We start from the raw sequence: 19,830 nt of genomic DNA, 5'->3' as shown, positions 1-19,830 counted from the left end.
CATATTTGTATAAAACCGAATGCAACCCACTACCCTTCTACTTTGCAGAACAAACCATCTCAACGCCAAGCAATCAATGAAGCATTTATCTGCTGGAGGCACTTTCCAGGCAAATATGTCAAACCAAATTTGTTGCAGTATCTCCATTGTGATGATTTCCTTGTTCTGTTATTGAGTTGTGATTTTGAAGCGTATGACTGTCTAATAAAATCCAAATAATGGGTCTTCATAAAATCACAGCATCGATGTGACAATATCGTTTTTCTGCCATTTTCATGTAACGCAATGAATTTTTCATTTCCCATTTCTGCAGTTTTATGCAGTGCCATGATATTCTAACAGGCTGTCTAGGTCTTCAATATACATTGACATTTTGATGCTGGAAGATTTTTTTTTTCTACCAAAATGTCACTATCCTCCTCACTCGTCTGCGGACAAAATTGTTTTTATTTTGTCTGCAGTCCCCAGAGGTGCCTCCCTCGTTTTTCTTTCATTGCTGTGCTTTCATCATCTTTCTGTTTTGTCTCACATTTCTTTGGCCAGCATCTTCACAACTGTTGTCACACAAAAATGAGGTGGTATGGATTTGATGCAGATGGGTTTTATTTAAGGGAAATCTTGTGTCGAACGTAAATCTCAACTGATTAGCTAAATCTGGCTATCCCCAAATAAAGCCATAGCTCCTCACCTAAGTGTCTGTTTCTGGAAACTAAACATAACATATTGATTGGATGAGGTTGCTTGGGGCTCTGCACAGTAGTAAGTGCTTCTTGACATGTAACTTGCTTTGGAGGATCTATGTCTTTTGGGAGACAACAAGAGAGTGCCCTCACAGAATATCGCCGTGAGGATAAAAAAGAGATTGCAGGAATGCCATTTTCTCAATACTCTCTGTCCCAGAGGAATGTACATTCACGAAAATGTAAGAATCGCTTTGAATTCTTTAACTTAATGAATGAACAATTTGGTCTAATCTCTATAATTTGTCTACATAGCTGTGCTCAATTACACCAAAGCTGGAAGAGACAACACCCATTTGCAAAGCATCCAAAGTGAAGCGTTTTTAACTTCAGTACCCATGCAGACATTCAAACTATTTTAAATACCTGAAAAATCCATTCTTTGGATTTATTTTTATGATTGATCTGTAAACATACTAGTGATTTTGATCATTTCATGTGTTTTGCGCTGTTATAAATCACACTATTGTGTTATGCCACCGCTTGTGTTTTTCATATTCTCCCTTTTTGATATTTGACAACAAGCCCCTGACATGAGTTTTATTGAGCTGGAAACTCTTATCTGTTATTGCTGGTTATCTCTTATTGTTGATTAATAAAATACAAGCTACATGAAAAACAAGAGAGGGAAAACATCCTTGCTTATAATAGCTTAATAAGGTGCTAAATTGACCTTAAATACTTGTTGGTTCACCACAAAACCAGAAATTACATTTTTATTTGTTCTTCTTCTTTTTTGTTTTTTTTCCCCACTTGTCCTGTCCAACAGCTGAGCAAACAGATGAGAGCTGAAGGCCTCTTGTGTTGGATATATTTTACTTTAACAACAGGGGTTCTGAATTTTTTGAGAAACCAGAGGTATGTCTGAATAAATCCCTTTTCTAATCAAGGCCAAACTTTATTCATTTTAATCGTATTTGTAGATTTTTTGTGTAGGACCGGACGGAAAAGGAAAGGAGGGAAGAAGAGAGAGTGATGTCAGAGAGGGGGGGTAGAAGGGTGATTAATGGGGGGAGGGGGGTAAACCGTGAAGCAGCATAAAGCAACAAGTTGCTGGGTGTTTATCAATACGGTTCTGGTTCAGATGTAATACAAATCTAGAATGGGGGGGGCCTGTCCACACACACACTCAAATGTTATAAACACACCTGTTGGCTGCAAAAATGTCCACATGTCAACATGCACACAATACCGATAGTGTTCACACACGCATACTTATGCCTTCAAACCAACTAGTGTGAAATATTTCATTCAATCACGCAAAGTGTTTGTGCAAAGGTGAGCTAACACCTGTGCTCAAGTGAGTGTTTATGTTCTTCTAAAATGGATGGTGGAATGTGAAAAGAAGGAGGGAGAGTACATTTTTCACCCATTACTATGAGGGGCCGTATAAGACATTATTTATTCTGAACCATTCACATTCATACATTCTTGCTCTCACAGTCATATATACTCTCTTTCGCATACATATATTCTCTTACGCATCCATATATTCTCTCTCTCACATTCATACATTCTTGCTCTCACAGTCATATATACTCTCTTTCGCATGCATATATTCTCACTTGCACATCCATATATTCTCTCTCTCGCATGCATATATATTACTTTACACATACATACATTCTCACTCTCATTGTCACTCTTAAAAAAGAATGTATGTATGTGAAAGACAAGTATATATGAACGTGTGAGGAAGAGTTTATATGTGTGTGTGAGAGAGGAGTATGCATGAAACGGAAGTGACTTTGCATGAAACGGAAGGCAGATGATTTCTCGTGCTCTGATTGGACGAGAGGCCGCCACCTCCCATTTTGAACAGACGCTAACATGAACCAGAAAGAGGAGCCCCGGGGGTCCTGCAGCAGGCCATCGGAACCTTAAGAAATATTTTATCTTCACCTCAAGTGGTCACAAATCTGTCTGCATCTCTAGAGACACAAAGGAATGTCTCAAATACCAATAATGGTAATAGAAGTGCCACCGAAACAGAAAATCCGTATCCACCTTATTCCTAGCCCCCATGAGCCTTTGCGTGAATTATGGGCGACACTTCCTGTAGACGCTGGAACACGCATTTACATTAAAACAAATTCCTCTTGTTTTCGATCCATAACTACATATAAATGTGGGAAAACCAGCTGTCATTTCTTAAAAAAGGCAACGGTGATGTGGAGATGAAATATTTGTTAAGGTTCCGATGGCTGCAGGACCCCCGTGGCTACTTCTTGCCGGTTCGTTTTTTTTAAAAAATAAACTTTATTAACAATATCTTGCACATACAAAATACCAAACACAAAACTCCACTGTGTGCAAAATACAATCTTCACGTTCGCCATGAGAATGAACAAAAAAACATAATGATAACCATGTAAAACAGGTTATGCAAAAAGAAAACAAAAATAATAAGGCAAAGGAATCTGTTAAAGTTTCAGGAGAGACCATGTTTCAACTGTTCTGACAGCTTTTTTGTTAGTGGAAGATTTAATACTGTTCACATACAAAACCATTTCTTTCTGAAAAACATAAAACACGGTTTTTTTGTTGGCATATTTACACTTGTGTATAAAGTATTTAGCCATAATTATAAGTAAATTAACTACATATATTTTTTCTGCATTACGTCTTTCTTGTGTAAAATATCCAAAAATAATATGCTCGTAAAATAATCTATAATCTTCACATAGATGAGTTCTTATAAAATGTATCACATCTTTCCAAAATAGTTGAGTGAAAGAGCAAAACCAAAAAAGATGAGGCACAGTTTCTGGTGAGGAATGACAGAATGAACAGTTTATGTCCAGATCTTTTTTAAACTTAGTAAAGAAATGTTTCACTGGATAAAATTTGTGAAGAATTTTGAAAGAAATTTCTCTGATTTTATTGGTGATGAAATACTTTTGTGGCAGGAAAGGGTCCAAACCTTTTCCCACTGAATTCTACATCCAAAGCTGTTCCAGTATGAGATAACATACGGTTTTGTGGCAATCTCATTTTGAAACAGAGAACGGATACTTTGATTATTCCTGCTAGCTGAAAAACATACCTTTCCACACCACAAGTCTGTTAATTTGGGATTTCTTGCTGGTTCATGTTAGCGTCTGCACTGTAATCCCTAGCGAGTTGACTGAATTTAAAAATTATTTTGTAACAGATTACGCAACAGTTAAGTTATATTATTAAAACTTTTAAGTTAACATTTATTAAAATTCATATTGTCAGTTGGCTTACATTTGTATTATTTCATATAAAAAATATTAAGATTCCTCAACTTATAAAAGAGAGATTATTTACTTAAAGTTTTTAATATTTTCCAACTAAAAAACGCTTTAACTAACTATATTTTTATATTACTCAACTCATAAAATATGTAAAATTCACTCAAATGCTTTATAAATTCTTTAACTCATTAAATGTGTAGCATTGAAAATATTTAAAATTCTTCAGCTTAAAATGTATTCTAAACAGAGATATTGATACTGCCCCACTACATTTTAAAGGCTAACATTGATAAAAACCAACAAACGTGAAGGCCACACAATAGTGATTGCTTAATACACTTTTTTTAATTGCTCTTTAAAAAAAAAAGCACAAATATCAAGAGGATGAAGAAACAATAAGTGCAATAAAACTGCATTATAAGAGTGCCACACAACATATTGACAAAAAGAGTTGGTTTTGTATTTTACGGCAGAAAAAGCAAATGATCACAACAAAACACATTAGTTACATAACACTTAAACCAACAAATAGTCCATTCTGGAAGACTCACTCAACGAAACATTCTTCAGCGTCAATAAATGTCCTTTCAGTGGTTTGCTGTCCTCAAGGCTCAAGACAGCATTCTGAATAAATATGAAGGCAAGTTCAAGTTTTTTGGGGTGCTGTAGGTCCAGAGCATAGATGTCCCCGAAGAGTAGAAGAGATTAGTCAGCCAGATGTGTGGGACCACTGACGGCAGCATCCGGAGCGTCACCACGACAACTGAGAAGATACCCACAGAAGTGTCTGTGAGGTCTGGTATTCTGGAAAATACAAAACAAAAAACACAGATGAGTTCAGACCCTCAAAGATATTCATCACACTAATGTCCAAAACTGACATTCCTGCCATCTGTCAATAGGAATCTTTTCATGCTAACATTCTGTTAGCTTTTAATCAACTGGCTATGATGTTTTAAGGACCAACTCCAATTAAAATTGTGTTTTAAAAAGTTCTTTAGCATTTTTCTGAAGGACATTTATAAAATAATTTAAGACTAAACCTTCATTTTTCTTTATTCAAATAATGATGGATCAGGAGCAGAAAAGGTAAACGAAACTCCACTCCTTCCAATCAGGAGTCCCTGATGTTCGCCTTTCATCTTCCGTCTCATTTTTAAAACCATTTAAAAATATCACTCAGTTTACAAACTACAAACAATTGCCCTATTTATTATGTCACTCAATAAAATCTCAATCAATATTAAAGGGTTAGAGAAAAGCATTGACAGGGAGTCGTGTGCACTTACTGTACAGGTCTTGAAGAAGTTGGAGGCATCTTCATGCAGATAAACAGGAAGTGCAAGGAGGACAAGTGCCCGTCTCATGTTCACGTCACGCTGGTCCTAAAAGAATAAAAAGAAATATCCATTAACTTTGAAGCAAATGCAGAGCAAACACTTCCATTATTTATTTAAGGAACTTTAAGAAATAATAAAATGATACCTTTTCTAGATGTCTATTTCTAGTGAGAGTACAATACAGTGTTTATGTCATGATCCACTTCAGGCCAAAGACCCAAAGTCATTTTTAAGGCAAGTTACACCTTGGCTTCTTACAGCTGTTTACAAATGATTTGTTATCCGTTTTTGAATTATGCACATTAGAAATTCACCTGGAGGTCATAAATCCTAACCAAGCTGGCCAGTTCCTGTCTGTTTTGGTGGACTTAGTCTCAGAAAAGGGCAGCTTTAAGTTACACAAACATGTAAAAACTGCACAATTTCTTCTGACTGCATCTACTCTACATAAATCCATTTCAGATCTTGACAGATGAGTTTTCATGGTTTCAAATGATGGAATGGTGCTAATGCAACATCATTTTATTATTGTAATATACTGTCATAAAGACATGACAATATTCCAAAGTGTCTCCACATACATGGCAGTCGAAACACTTTGGAATATTGGCTATGTAGTACTGCAGTATTATATGTAGTACTGCATAGTGCCAAAGTAACAGAACACAACTTGCACCTCCATTCCATTGTGCCACCTTCAGCCTGCAATCTAAATATGTTTAGTTAAATTGTAAATAATTTCAGCTCTATTTAGACCTTTGGCTAGTTAAAATGTGCATAAATGTTTCCATGCTGCCGTATAAATCTAATAATGGTAATAGTTCAGGATGAATATATTAAATAAGTATAAAACTCACCCACTGACACCTCTTTTCTGGTGAAATGGTGACTTTCTGGTGAACTTTCTGAAGTTCAGTTTCTGAAGTTCAGTATCTGAAAAAGTCCAAAAGAGATTTTTCAATGTTAAAAAATGTTTCAATTATATTCTGATCAAAAAACATTTATTGCACTACACAACCTATTGCATTTTTTGTTTTTTTAAATAGCTCTAGACAAATAACTGAGACAAGTTACCTCGCTGGCCTTGGCGTCTACCTGGAGGTGAAACACTGAACACTCTGTAGTTCGGTACCTGAACACAACACGAGCACGTTGATTAATTTATTTTTACAAAAACCTTTTTTATAACGGAGATCAGTGATTTATAAAAGCTTAAAGCTGCATTCAAAACCCAATGCTTCCATGTAGCAACCAGGCTTAAAACTGTTGGCGGTAGCTCCTCCCACACAACCGTTAGAGGCTTTGAGTGACATTTTTGGACAAATGTCCAGCAGCAAACTTTAGCCACAGACAGAGGCCTCCAACGCGAATTTCACACGCGGATCATGTTTAGTGTGATTGCAGCATAACAGATCATTTCTACCTCTGAAAAAAAAAAAAAAAACCTCATCACTGTCGTAACTTACGGGCAGAAATGCATTTTGGGTTTGGCTCGCCATACGTCTGCTATGACAAACTAATCATGTATACATTTCCACATTAATCTCTAAAACAATCATAACACACATATGTTTAAACAACAGTAAACCACATTTACGGTAGTATAAGAGCATTTTTAAAGCATTCATTCATAAACCATGAACGATACTTACCAAATTAAATCAGGGCTGAAGACAAGACGGCACCATCAGCGATGAGGCGGATGAAAAAAAAACCCGAGGTTGGGGCGTCTTGAAGCGGGACGAAATCGCAACGCTTTGCAGAATAATAAAATGCTCGACTTTCAATTTCAAACGTCGCATACTCGCATTCGGCAAATCCAACATGGCCACCTGAGCTAACGTAGAGAAAACGAAAGACCCTCCCACCAGTACGTGATGACGTCATAACGTTACTTCACGGATCTTAAAATTTTTGAGTGCCAGATACAAATGAGCTTTAAAATATTTAGCACTGTTAAGTTAAATTTGAAAAAATCATGATAGAGCTTAATACTTTATAGTTGAATCAACTACAAAATGACATTTAAGTTGTGTAACCTTAATAGTTATGAGTCAGTACAAGTGATAGGGTTTAGAGTGTGTTCAAAATGGGAGGTGGCGGCCTCTCGTCCAATCAGAGCACGAGAAATCATCTGCCTTCCGTTTCATTCAAAGTGCCTTCCTTTTCATTCAAAGTGCCTTCCTTTTCATGCAAAGTAACTTCCGTTTCATGCATACTCCTCTCTCACACACACATATAAACTCTTCCTCACACGTTCATATATACTTGTCTTTCACATACATACATTCTTTTTTAAGAGTGACAATGAGAGTGAGAATGTATGTATGTGTAAAGTAATATATATGCATGCGAGAGAGAGAATATATGGATGTGCAAGTGAGAATATATGAATGCGTAAGAGAATATATATGCATGCGAGAGAGAGAATATATGGATGTGCAAGTGAGAATATATGTATGCGAAAGAGAGTATATATGACTGTGAGAGCAAGAATGTATGAATGTGAATGGTTCAGAATAAATAATGTCTTATACGGCCCCTCATACATTACTGCAAGAACAATTTATTATTGGGTCCTTTAGAAACTTGGACGCATACCTTTTCTTTGTAACAATCTCTGCTTCTTTTCACTATAGGTTGTTAATGGTGTTTTTGGTCAAAGGATGGAGGTGGGGACATAGTTTAAGGCTAAACTTCTTGACAAGTCGACATCAAAGGGTCTCCGATCTAAGTTTTAAAGATGTAATAACTCATGTGTGTCACTTAGGATACCAAGGAATGCAATTAAAATCACGCTGAGGATGTATCCTGCTATAAAGCCAAAGGCACATATTAAATTAAACCGCTTGATTGGAAGTTAAACCTCAGTACACACTAGTGGCTGCATCATTTCCATTAGAGACCTCACTTCTAATAGCCATGATGGCAACTGAAATCCTCTGTACAGTCGACACGAATTAAAGCGGAGGCAGTCATCCTCAGAGACAGTGTAAAAGACCCCACTAGGCTGTAAACACACTTCAGACCATGTAGACAATTACATCATTTGTTCCATCCATGTGTTTTGATTACGCAGCTCTGATGTAAGTATCTACAAGAACATGGGTTGGAGGCAAGCAAACTAATACACAAAAGAAAAAAGACAGACGCTCAGTCGCCAGTGGGAAAGAGAATAATTTATCCCGTAAGAGTTGGCTCATTTCCCTGTGGTTAGTTGTTGCCATAGAAACAAGAGCTGGAAGTCCCATCAGGTTGGCTGGTTTGTGGAAGGAGATCATAGGGGCTTCAGAGCGGTCAACATAGAGAGCAGAACCTTACAGTCACACAGTTGTCGGACCTGCTTCCTTCACACTTCAACTCGCCCTTGTATTTGCGCCCAAGGGAACTATTGCTCTTTTGCACATCTGTGGCTATCTGGGTCATGTATTGATTTACCACCCAAGCAGAGATACCAAACATATGGAAATGTCTCAGCAGATGATACAGAAACAGTGGTACACCATGTCTTTTTCTTCAAGCCTACTCCAGATTCCCACCTACATTCATTTTTCATCATTTGAACAGCCAAAAATCTTACATCCACCATCCAACAGCATCCCATCATTTGTCTTTTTATTATTCTACTAAAAGACACATTTTTAAACTCGTTCCCATTTCCTGACGCACCAAAACACACTTTTTCATCCTGACACATGATCTAAGTAGCTCTTACATGTGTGTAAACCACCATCTGCTTTGTCCTTCCTCAGTTTCCTCTCTTGACTTTATCAGGCTGACTATTCAAATAGCTGGCTGAGAGACCACCTACTCACACACACTGTGCATCCTTCAAAGCCAAAGCTTTAACACATGACAGAGCTGATGCAGTAAACCTTGAAATTCAGCTTACTGGGGGGTCTTGCCAAGACACTTAACTAAAGTGTTGTAAAAACACACACTAGTGATGGGTGGTGTTAGAACACAGGTCATATACAATGCTAACACGGTGTCCCGTAAAACTATTCCTCATGTGACAAAATGATCCCAAAAGACCCTGATCTTTCACACGTAACCAGCAGGTTTCAACTGGGTGAATGTGAGCTTGTCACCTGGGCAGCGAATGGACATATATAGCACAGATTTATGTGGAAATTTTACAGGTGTCTGCAAAAACTCACTCTTGACAGTGGCTGTCCTGGTGCAGTTGTAGAGAATAGCCAGCTCTCCAAACACCTTTCCCGGCCCCATGGTGCAGAGCTTCAGGTTCTCCTTTGTCACCTCCACCTTCCCATCTAAAACATGGAGAAAAATACAGGCTATTAGGTCTACAAAATACTATGATTACAATTAGTCAGTCCAGAAGGTACTTTAAAAATCCACTTCAAACTGTGCAGGATAAGAGAGGTTTGTTCTGCAAAAGAAAGAAAAAAATCGTTTTTTTTTTATCTTCCACCCCCAGTTTTAGTGTTCTCATGGCCAGTTTCCACATAGATACAATATATTTTATCTGTGGTGCCAGCCCTATTTAACCATCAGTTGAAATTTCAAAGTGGTTGATTTGGAAAGCAGTGTTTTATGTGGAGCTGCATACTGACATGATGGCAGCTTGATCCAACTTGAATCATGTTGTTATCTGCTTAAAATGTGGGATCCTTCTCCATCATTTCAAAAATGGGCTTTATCATTATTGTGCTGTTACTGTATTTCTATGTGTCATTTTATTTTAATAAAAAAACAAAAAACGGAGGTAGGCATGTGCACTTTGCACTGCAGTTTAAACAGTACATGTATTTCTAAAAGGTCTTTGTTCTTCTTAGTGCAGTCTAACTAATTGTTCTGTTCTTGCAGATTATATAAACGCCTTAGTTCAATAAGTGTAATAGAGGACTCGTATATCCATTTTCAGAGACAGTCAGAGTGACTCGACCTTCTGATTTTAAAACAGTATATAAACTTTTGTTCAATCTACAGTCTCCATCCTCATAAGGCTAGTGTGACACAGACATCTGCGTAAAGCGATATGCAATGCAGTAAATGGAATGTTTTGATCACTCGGAACTAATATACAACAAAAACAGAGTTTCTGAGGGAATAATTAAATTATATTATCATTATGTATATGGATTCATACAGAGTTCAAAATCTGCTTCTGAAGTCAATATATGCAACTTTGACATGTCTGGAAGAATGCAATACAAGAGACACTTCGACTGCTAATTTATACTGATTCGATTTTAAACAACCATGAAATGTTTTTCATATCAAAACAAAACAATAGAACTTCTTTTGTGTTTGGATGTTGCTGTGCTGCAGTAGCTACACAAGTTCTATTCAATTTCCTTATAGTATTTGGCAAAGAATTGTATTTTACTAAATAGCTAGCTATAGCAAAAGACATTTTAATTATCTCTGGTAGATAATTTTGAATTTAAAAAAAAAAACTCCCAATTTTGTATTAAAATTCAATTCTACACAAATGTAAGTTCTAATAATATCCAAACAGCTTCTTTGAAAACTTTAAAACATGTCATTAATAGGAAATAGAACAGAGTGTACACGCCTTTGCCCTGAAATTGCTGGGATAATAGTAAATAGTCCCCTTTTGAACCCAGCCTCCAGTGGACATTTGAGGAACTGCAACAAATTTGGAATTTTGTCGTTGCTTTTAAATTCAGTAACAGAATGTGCGTCTGTGCCGAGCCACAACTTTATTACGATAATGTGGCTGATCAATACAAAAACCGTGCCAGCCTTTGTTGCAACGCCATGCTCAATTATGCTAATTATGCAAGCCGCTACCACTTTGCACAAGCACATGTAATCCTTCCACCTGGAAGTGTTCAATCAAGACCAGAAGGGACTACATTCATCTTTTATTTTAACAATATGGGAGTCTTATTGCCCCTGTAACTGTTGGTGGGTACAGTCACTGAGCTAAAACAAGCATCATCAAGGATGTATATGCCTTCCTGGAAGCTTACAATTCCAGCAGGACCCTAACTCTGACGCACTGAGAAAAATCCAAAAGGAAACAATTCTAGTCTGCTCAAGGCGGCTAACCAAATATGATGGGATGATGAGAGTGGGAGTGTAACACAAAAGAAAACAGTTTGACGTATTTTCTTTTTTTTTTCAAAAAGTCATAATCTTTGACAAAAAATAATGAAATTGCCAGAAACTGCTCCTTATTATAGGACTTAGTATTCATTTTGCATTTTGTTAAAGTAAACCTCTAAATCTTCAAACATTTTAGCTTCTGTTTCCTGTATTTCTTTTTGTTTCTCACATCTTTAATCTGTTTGTTAGAAAACTCCTCTTATGTACAAAACTTCTTTTTTATGTGGAAAGTATATTTTTTTAAGACTATCTTTATATTTTGACCATAATTTCAAGAGTTCAAAAACAAAAGACTTCATGAAAAACAGCATGCTTTTGTTTGAAAAGTGCCCCATTCATCTTGCCAGTCTAAATCTGATAAAGACAACTGAAGGTAAAACGATTTCTCCAAAGCAAAGCAACTGAATGAATTGATGAATTGAGTTTAAAAGATTAAATATTCCAACAAAAATCAAAACAAAAAAAACCCCACAAAGGTTCAATGATGACGAACAACTGCAGACTTTAAAAACATGACAAACAAAAATGGAAACTTTGGAAAAAAAAAAAACTTCATTGTGCATTGCTTTATTTTTTTCGTCCTGCCTCCTTTTAGCACACTGATGTTTATCTCTGTCATAGGAACAACATATTTCTTCCCGTGCACTTCAGGACTTCTCAAAGGAAAAAGGAAAGTCATTGGACTTTATATAAAAAAGAATTCCTGAACTAAGTTTAGCAGGAATAAATGTGCCCATATAACCATGACACATGCATACAGATCATATATACGGTGGGGGTAAAAAAATATTTCTTAATAAAAGCTTTAAAAATTGAGTTTAAATAAAGCATCCATTCCATTATAAAATATATAAATCTGCATTTCTTTTATTATCATTGTATGCACGATGAATGATGCTCCCAAGGTGTTTAAAAATTATATACAGTAAAAGTCAGGATTAAAATAGAATCTAAAAAGTCTACACAAAATGCAGTCTTACTACAAGGCTTTGACCAGCCCACCAGAGCAACCATAATAATTTGTTGCATGTCAAATATGGTTGTGGCAACAGTTTGAATTTTATATTTTATTGGCCTTTATTGACTGTTAACTGTTAAACACCTGAAATTGGTAGCCTATTTTAACCTTATTGTCCATTTTACCTGATGTCCCCCGAAATATTTCTTATTAACATTTGATATACTTTTTTTTATTTAAAAAAAAAAAAGTACATTTCATAACAACAAATCATTAGAGTTATTGTAAATAGTCCATGTATATTGGTTTTTAAAATCTTCTTGAAATGATATTTGTTATTAATAAGCCTTGTTCTCCCAGAAAGTTGATTCCATGCAACAAAAGATCAAAATAGCACTGTTCCTTTCCTACAATTGGATCTTGAAAAGGAAATCACCTGAGCTGACCGGACGAGTTTGGTATTGGTGAAAATACCCACTATATAATATTTTACCAAAACTTATGGGCATCTTTTAAAGATGGCGTTGCTCTTTAAGGATAGAAGACTGAGTTGTAATTTGTCTTATACTCTCACCCAAACTAAAATGGTGTGCATTTCATTCTCATTGGTCCAATAGGAGCAGAGCCTCCCTGGCAGCTCGATTCTGGGCAAGTTGTCATTTCTTTAAATGCTCCTGTGCAGCACCGGACCAAATGACTGGGCAGAGTCCCGACCTGAACCTGACAGAACACCTTTGGGATGAAGTAGAGCAGAGACTGAGAGCCAGGCCATATCGACCAACATCAGTGTGTGACCACACCAATGTACTTTTGGAAGAATGGACAAAAATTCCTAGAAACACATTCCTCAACCTTGTGGACAGACTTCCCAGAAGAGTTGAAGCTGTAATAGGTGGACCTACATCATATTGAACTCTATGGGTCAGAAATGGGATGGCACTTCATATGTGACTCATATGTGAGTCAAGGCAGGTAACCGAATACTTTTGGTAGAGTAAATATAAAAATATGGCTGGTTTGATGGGCAGTCAAGCATTAGCAACAATGCCTTATTAAAAGACAACTTTTTTTGTAGACATGTGCCTTGTAATGACATCCTTAAACAGATAAGTTGTGTCACAAAACGTTTCTTTTTTTGGAAGCCTGTGTTCTGCAGACTGTGAGGAAACTGTCAGGAAGAAAAATAATTCAATTATTCCTGAATTGGAGATCCATGAGGGATCTGGATTTAGAAGCTGCTATCCGGAAGTTCACACGCTCCCCCTTAAACGATAGCACACAAAAACGGTGTTCCGCTCATTTCCTGTTGCTTAAGAAAAACAAAGCACGCTTTATAAAACTCCCTTGAGTTGTCTGTGAGTCTGTGTGATGTTTCTCAGTTTTTAGATATTATATAATTTATCAAATATGAACAACAGGGACTCTTACTATGAAATGAAGGAAAGGTAAGCTCATCTGGAAACACTGAGCTTTTTAAAATTCACATATGACGTCTGACTGCAAGCAAAGAATCCGATAATAGAAGTCAAAAATCATGTTTATCGCTGCTTTTCAGCGTCAGAATAACAGTGTGTCATCCTCCCCTAAGGTTGTGTAGCTGGGCTAATTGTTGGTTCATTTAAATTCTGTGTGTGCATTACATAGCAGGACATCAGGGCAGACCTTGAAGCGCAATTTGGCTCAAGATTAGTTGAGAGTCTGGCTTCATTTAAAATTCAAGTGCTTTCGGATTAACTTTGTCTCACGCTGGACCTGAAGACTTTGCAGATAAAAAACAGCGTGAATGTGCATCTGCTAATTTTCTGTCCACAGCACTCAAATCAGCGCTTAGTTACCAACAATTTCAAAAAAGACAAAAAAAACAGCTTGAATAAAACTGATGAGTGTAAACTAATTTATTGCAAAATTAATTCACAAAAACCACAAGATTCTGCACGAATAAAGTGTCAGGGGTTTCAGGGGTCAGGTGGAGGACAGTATTATATTTCTGCCTCTTGGCTCTTCCACTGACCGAGTTTTTACGTTCTTCGAGTGACATAAAATAGACACAGAGAAACAGGATGTAGGGGAGTTCAAATCCCATAGGATAGAATAAAACTAACATCCCCATCTTGATGGAGCATATTTTTTCAGCACAGCTCAGGGGTCAAATTACCCAACACCGTCATTTTAAATTTCTGGAAGACCTTGTTCTATTGTGCTGTCACTGAACTGAAAGAACAGGTCATTATCATTGCATATTTTAGGTGTTAACGGATTAAAGTTGACTACTCCCACTTCAGGCCAGCAGAGAAAAACATGTAACTTTCTTTTTTTGTCTATATGGTTCAGTGAGCTTATAGCCATGGGAAGAAACCGGGCTGAAGGCAGGAAATTTATTCAGCAGGGACAAACCAGAACTCAGGGCTATTACAAGGTAAAAGAAGAAAATCAAGCATATTGTTTATTTGTGGAGAAATGATAAAAAGTCAAACCCCTCATTAGAATTAGGTGAAACAAGAAACCCTTTGGAAAAAAAACAGGCTCTCAAAAATAATGATCATGGTTTCTTTTTACATTTAAAAATAATGACATAGCAATAAATTATGGCTTTAAAAACAGCAACAACAAAAAAATAATTATATGCGAGAATAATAAGGTGCAATGTTTGAACTTATTATCTTATTCCCTTCAGCTAGAAACAAAAAAAAAACAGTCTTTACTTGAGGACAGCAGGGGTTTAACTTGAAAAAAAAAAAACTAAATAAAGATGACAAGCAGAGAGGAAAAACAGTATGAGCACTTTTATATTTTTGTTTGGAGATAGCTTTGAACGAGTTAGACCAGCTTTAAATTAGACACATAAAATATATGAATGCAAAGGTCTGACCTTGATTGGATTTAAGTATCTGTGGGAGCTTTCAACTAACGCTGCCTGTCTGAAAATAGGATTTCAAGTTAGAATTAAGATACTTAGTTCCTAAATTTACATAAAGTTTCCTTAAATTTCAGGACATCCAGGCAATTAAGAATAGGATTTGTTGTTTGAGGAAAAGTGTTTGTTTCGCTGCGAGGTGGCAGAATAGCACAGCAGCAGGATGCTGCTTGTCGTGCCAAAAGCAGGGACAGATCGTGACGCTGCCGGAGTTTGACGGAAAGATGTTTTGTCTTTGAACTGCGGAATGCAAACGATGAGAATTTCTCCAACTGTGAGATGTTAACTCTGTCACCATCACCTGGGGATATTTGATCGCTTTGTTTTGAATATGCGTCAGCAGGGTGCAGCTCTAGCTGCTTCAGCTCCTGCTCCCAGTCCTGTCTGCTACAAATACTGCACACATTCTCCAATCACATCATCATGCTGCAAGAGAGCATGTTGTGGCTTAAAATACTGCCAAGCAGTGTAAAGCAATTATAGTAGCCCTGGATGCCATACATGGGATTTTGATTTGCCCCTCATAGAGTCATTTTCAACGTATGTATCAGATGCCTCCTTTCTGTTTTATTTTTTTTTTAAGTTTGGATAAGTGGTGTTTGGAAACCAAACAATTAACACAAATGTTAAAGTAATTGATAACTTTCCAAAATTCTGGAATAATGTATAAAAATAAAATAGAAAACTAGTCAAAAAGTATTTATTACAGGAAAACTGATCTAGTTTTAAAGTTCGTGAGCTAACATCCTAACAATATGCCTCAAAGAGACTCATTAATATTCAAATATTTTAGATAAGTAGAACAGCTGAAAACTACAAAGTTTTCAAGAAAAACACCTCAGAGATCGTTCAGAAGGAACAGGACAAGTTAAAAAAAAAAAGAACATGATAAAAACACCACAAACACAATTTTCATCGGAGCGGGTCTTTAAAATCAGTGACATAAAAAACATTGAAGTGACACTTGCCCCTGGTGAGGAATTCATGATTATCCTCATTTCATTGATTCTATCACATCAACACTTAATAATTATCCTTCCACTCTTCTCAAAACTGTTTCCCTGTTTAAAATGGCTAGACGATGCCTTTTAGTCCCACGACTATAGCCTATGGATCAGATCAGAGCCAAAAAATAAACGATCCCATGACATGTATAGGAGTTGCTAGAACAAAACAAGAACAGAGATAAGCAGCGGAGAAAGTGTAGGGAGAGGACTGGGATGGAAAAGCAGACATGGGGAGAGCTGTTTATAAGGAATTGGACAGCAGGGGAGGAAAATGCAGGAAGAAGAGAATAAACATCAGAAGATGCCTGCAGATGCAGCCGAATATCCCTTGCTGCACCTTTGCACGAGATGAGAGCACTTCATTTTCCTTTCTGTTCAATAGGTACTTGTTGGTTTTGAGTAAAAATATTCAAAAGGCTTTAGGCAAGGAGTGAAAATCACTTTAAAGCACAAACTGTGATTTTGGTAAATTTGGAGGACAGTTGGTTTAATACATTTTTCATCATGGTACCTCGGAGACGATTCCGCATACTGTACCGCCATATGTTACCTTTGAGCTGCTTTGCACGGAAAGCTCCTTCAACTGAGAGGAAGTGGAAGAACATGCAGCATGAGATGTGACAGTCATGCTCTTGACTGGAGCCCCCCCCCCCCCTCTTTGTTTTTATTAGAACATTTTAACAAGCTGAGTTCCGTCCCCGCTGCTCTTCTTCTCATCAGACTCTGATTATGGCTGCTATGTTGACAAGTTGATTGGTTGCCTAAACAGGGGGGGCAGTCAAAATGATCATTTTGCGTTCACACACTAAATTGCAGCTTTGTAATTAGCGGTAAGCGTCCTTGCCATGTGCAACTACTGTAACATTTCTTTTATGCAGATAAGATTTAATTACACGGCTTTGGCATCTTTGTACAGATGAACACAGCGTGCAAAGTACCGCAGTGATGGGCTGCTCACTCAAAGGTCTGCTCTTTTTTTAGCAGCTCGCCACAAACATCAGCTGTTCGAAAAGTGTTTCTCATTAGAAAAGATAAGAATGGTGATGCCTTCAATTACATCTTAATAGCTGTTTTAAACGTCTCACAGGTCGATTATCTTCACATGTCAACGGAACAATGAGAGTTCAATTTTACAACAGGTAATTTATTTAATCATTTATGAAATCTGCCTTTTGTTTCCTTGAGATAAGTCAGTATAATTATCCTATTTTGTTTAGGGTGTGAGCTTAGAAATGACAGTTTATTCTTATATAATTACATATGATTAGGGATGTCTTAATCATTGAGGGATCAAAACAATTTCCTTTTTTGGGCTGTTTTTTTTTTAAGACATGAAAAATTGGTAAACTAATACGTTTCAGCTAATTGAAGGGTGGACAAGCTTTTTGCAAGCAGAAATACCCAAGTGAACATGTTTTAGGTTGGATTTTCAGACATTTATTATCCATTATCATTAAATGCAAATGTAAACTATTTTAAACTTATATTCAGCTTTGCTGAAATTATTCTGACTTTAATATTTGAAGGTCATATTCTTCTTCCAGGATGCTAATACAGCTCACATTGTTAGAAAGATAAATTTAGAGGTAAAAAAGACAATTGGGTTTAAGTTCAAAACAAATAAACAAATACAAAGGATGAAAAAAATATAAGGGATCATAAGTGCATATACAGTATACTGTAAACTTGTGTCAAACTGTTTCTCCGATCTTCAAAATGCAGCACCTGTGTGATTTATACGTTCAACTTCTGCAACCCAAAGATTGTAAACCACTTAGGATGTTTGTTGTTGTTTCAGGATGAAGATTATTTTGCAATATCAGTGGCTATAGAAAGATCTCAAAAGCAGGCTAAACAGGGCTAATCATAAGGAGGAATTGTCTCCAAATAAAAACAAAATTGCAAAGTTGGAAAATAATTTATTAACTTCATTTAGAAAACATTAAAACTTTGTTACAAAATATATCTTACTTACTCTTCTGGTAACGTCGTTCACTGTATTGACGCACCAGATTCAGTGAGACATAACTTTTTAAGTCTGGCTACAACACTTTTACCAGCCTTTGTTGGTGCATGTATTCTGTGCTCCAGTCAGGAAGAAATATTTAAAAGGGTTTTCTTTTTTTAAGTGTTTGCAGGCCACATAAAATGGATCATTTGGTCCACTGACCGCACTTTAAACATACCTACACTTACTATTGTTCAACCTTTGCAGACGTTAAATACATTATTATGTCTTTTTTTTAGAATCAAATGGCATTAAATTGCTCATTGTAAAAATGCAAAAAAGAAAAATACATTAGTTTCACAGGAAATCCTAGAAGAGTGTTAAAACCCACATTTCAAAACTAAATTTTAAAATGGGCACAACAGGGCAAAATCAAAACAATAGCACCTCTGAAACATAATTTACAGAAAACATATCTTAACTAAATGCTTAAAGTTGCTTCCTTAAGCTTAATGTTCAAGACGTCTGAACTGAATGTTGTACAGAAGAATATTTAAAGCTAACAGTAAGTTAACAAACTGAAAATAGACGTTCAGCAATGTTCATGGCCGTCATAAGTACCGCTCCATCTAGAATGTAAAGTAATAGATAATAACATGCAACATTATTTTGACTTTATGTGCTTAACAGATACAAATATTTCAAGTTGCATTCACAGACATAATTGATATATGTCAGAAAAAAAAGGATGAAATGTTTATCATGGTTATTTAAACACTGAAACTACAGACTTTAAACCCCCAAAACAAATGAAAGAACATTCTGTTCCAGCTCTTATATCCCAGCATTCCACACAACAGAAAATACACATGATCCTCTGACTGTAAAAGAACGTCAAGCATAAAATTACCCAAAACTTTGTTACTGTGACTGGATAACAGAACAGCCACTGTTCAATCTTCAGGGACTATGACTGTACCACATGTCACTGGATTGTAATAATCCTCCCATAATTCTTCAAGAATCTTGGTCCAAGCCAAAGTAATTGGCCAACAGATAGTGCTTATTCTGTTTCATTAAAGCTTACGCTCTGCTTAATGAGCTGAGAATGTATAATCTACTTGGCACGTGAAACGGGTTGGATGTCTTATGGAAAATGATGCAACAGCTTTATATTATCAAGTGTAATCAAAAAAAGGCACATTCTCTTCCTTTTTTGTAAATCCGGGAGGATTTGCTTCTTATCTGCTTCACTGTTTGCATGAAAAAAATCACAATCAAACCAGGTCTACAGCAAATTGAAATGTTGAAAATTCCCAAGTGGAAGAGGGAATCGAATGCAAAAGATCAAAGAGATACTTTTTTACTCAGTCGACTCAATCAAAAAAAAAAAAGTCAAGTGAAAGTAAAGTGTAGAAAAGTAACCCTGATTGTACAAGTCCTAAAAATGGCAACACACATTTGGATGGAAATGGCTGCTTCGGTCTCCATGAACTTCTTTATGCAAGAATGTAGGTCAAATCTGAGAATAATTTCATCAACGTCAGTAAATCCCTCTGTGCTGTTGATGACTTTCTGTGGAGAAGGATTTGTCCATCACCCT

General features: G+C 36.4%; 1 protein-coding gene across 2 annotated transcripts in view; it reads right to left on the bottom strand.

Moving 5' to 3' along the window:
* Positions 1 to 19,830, bottom strand: part of prkg1 (protein kinase, cGMP-dependent, type I) — a 97,215-nt gene that overhangs the window by 56,094 nt on the left and 21,291 nt on the right. For both annotated transcript variants that reach the window (NM_001104714.1, XM_011484130.3), the window contains 1 exon segment: positions 9,462 to 9,575. In NM_001104714.1, the coding sequence (NP_001098184.1) occupies positions 9,462 to 9,575 (114 nt within the window).

Source organism: Oryzias latipes, chromosome 15 (assembly GCF_002234675.1).
Source record: "Oryzias latipes chromosome 15, ASM223467v1".
Taxonomy (NCBI): domain Eukaryota; kingdom Metazoa; phylum Chordata; class Actinopteri; order Beloniformes; family Adrianichthyidae; genus Oryzias; species Oryzias latipes.
This window is presented reverse-complemented; position numbering and strand designations above follow the sequence as displayed.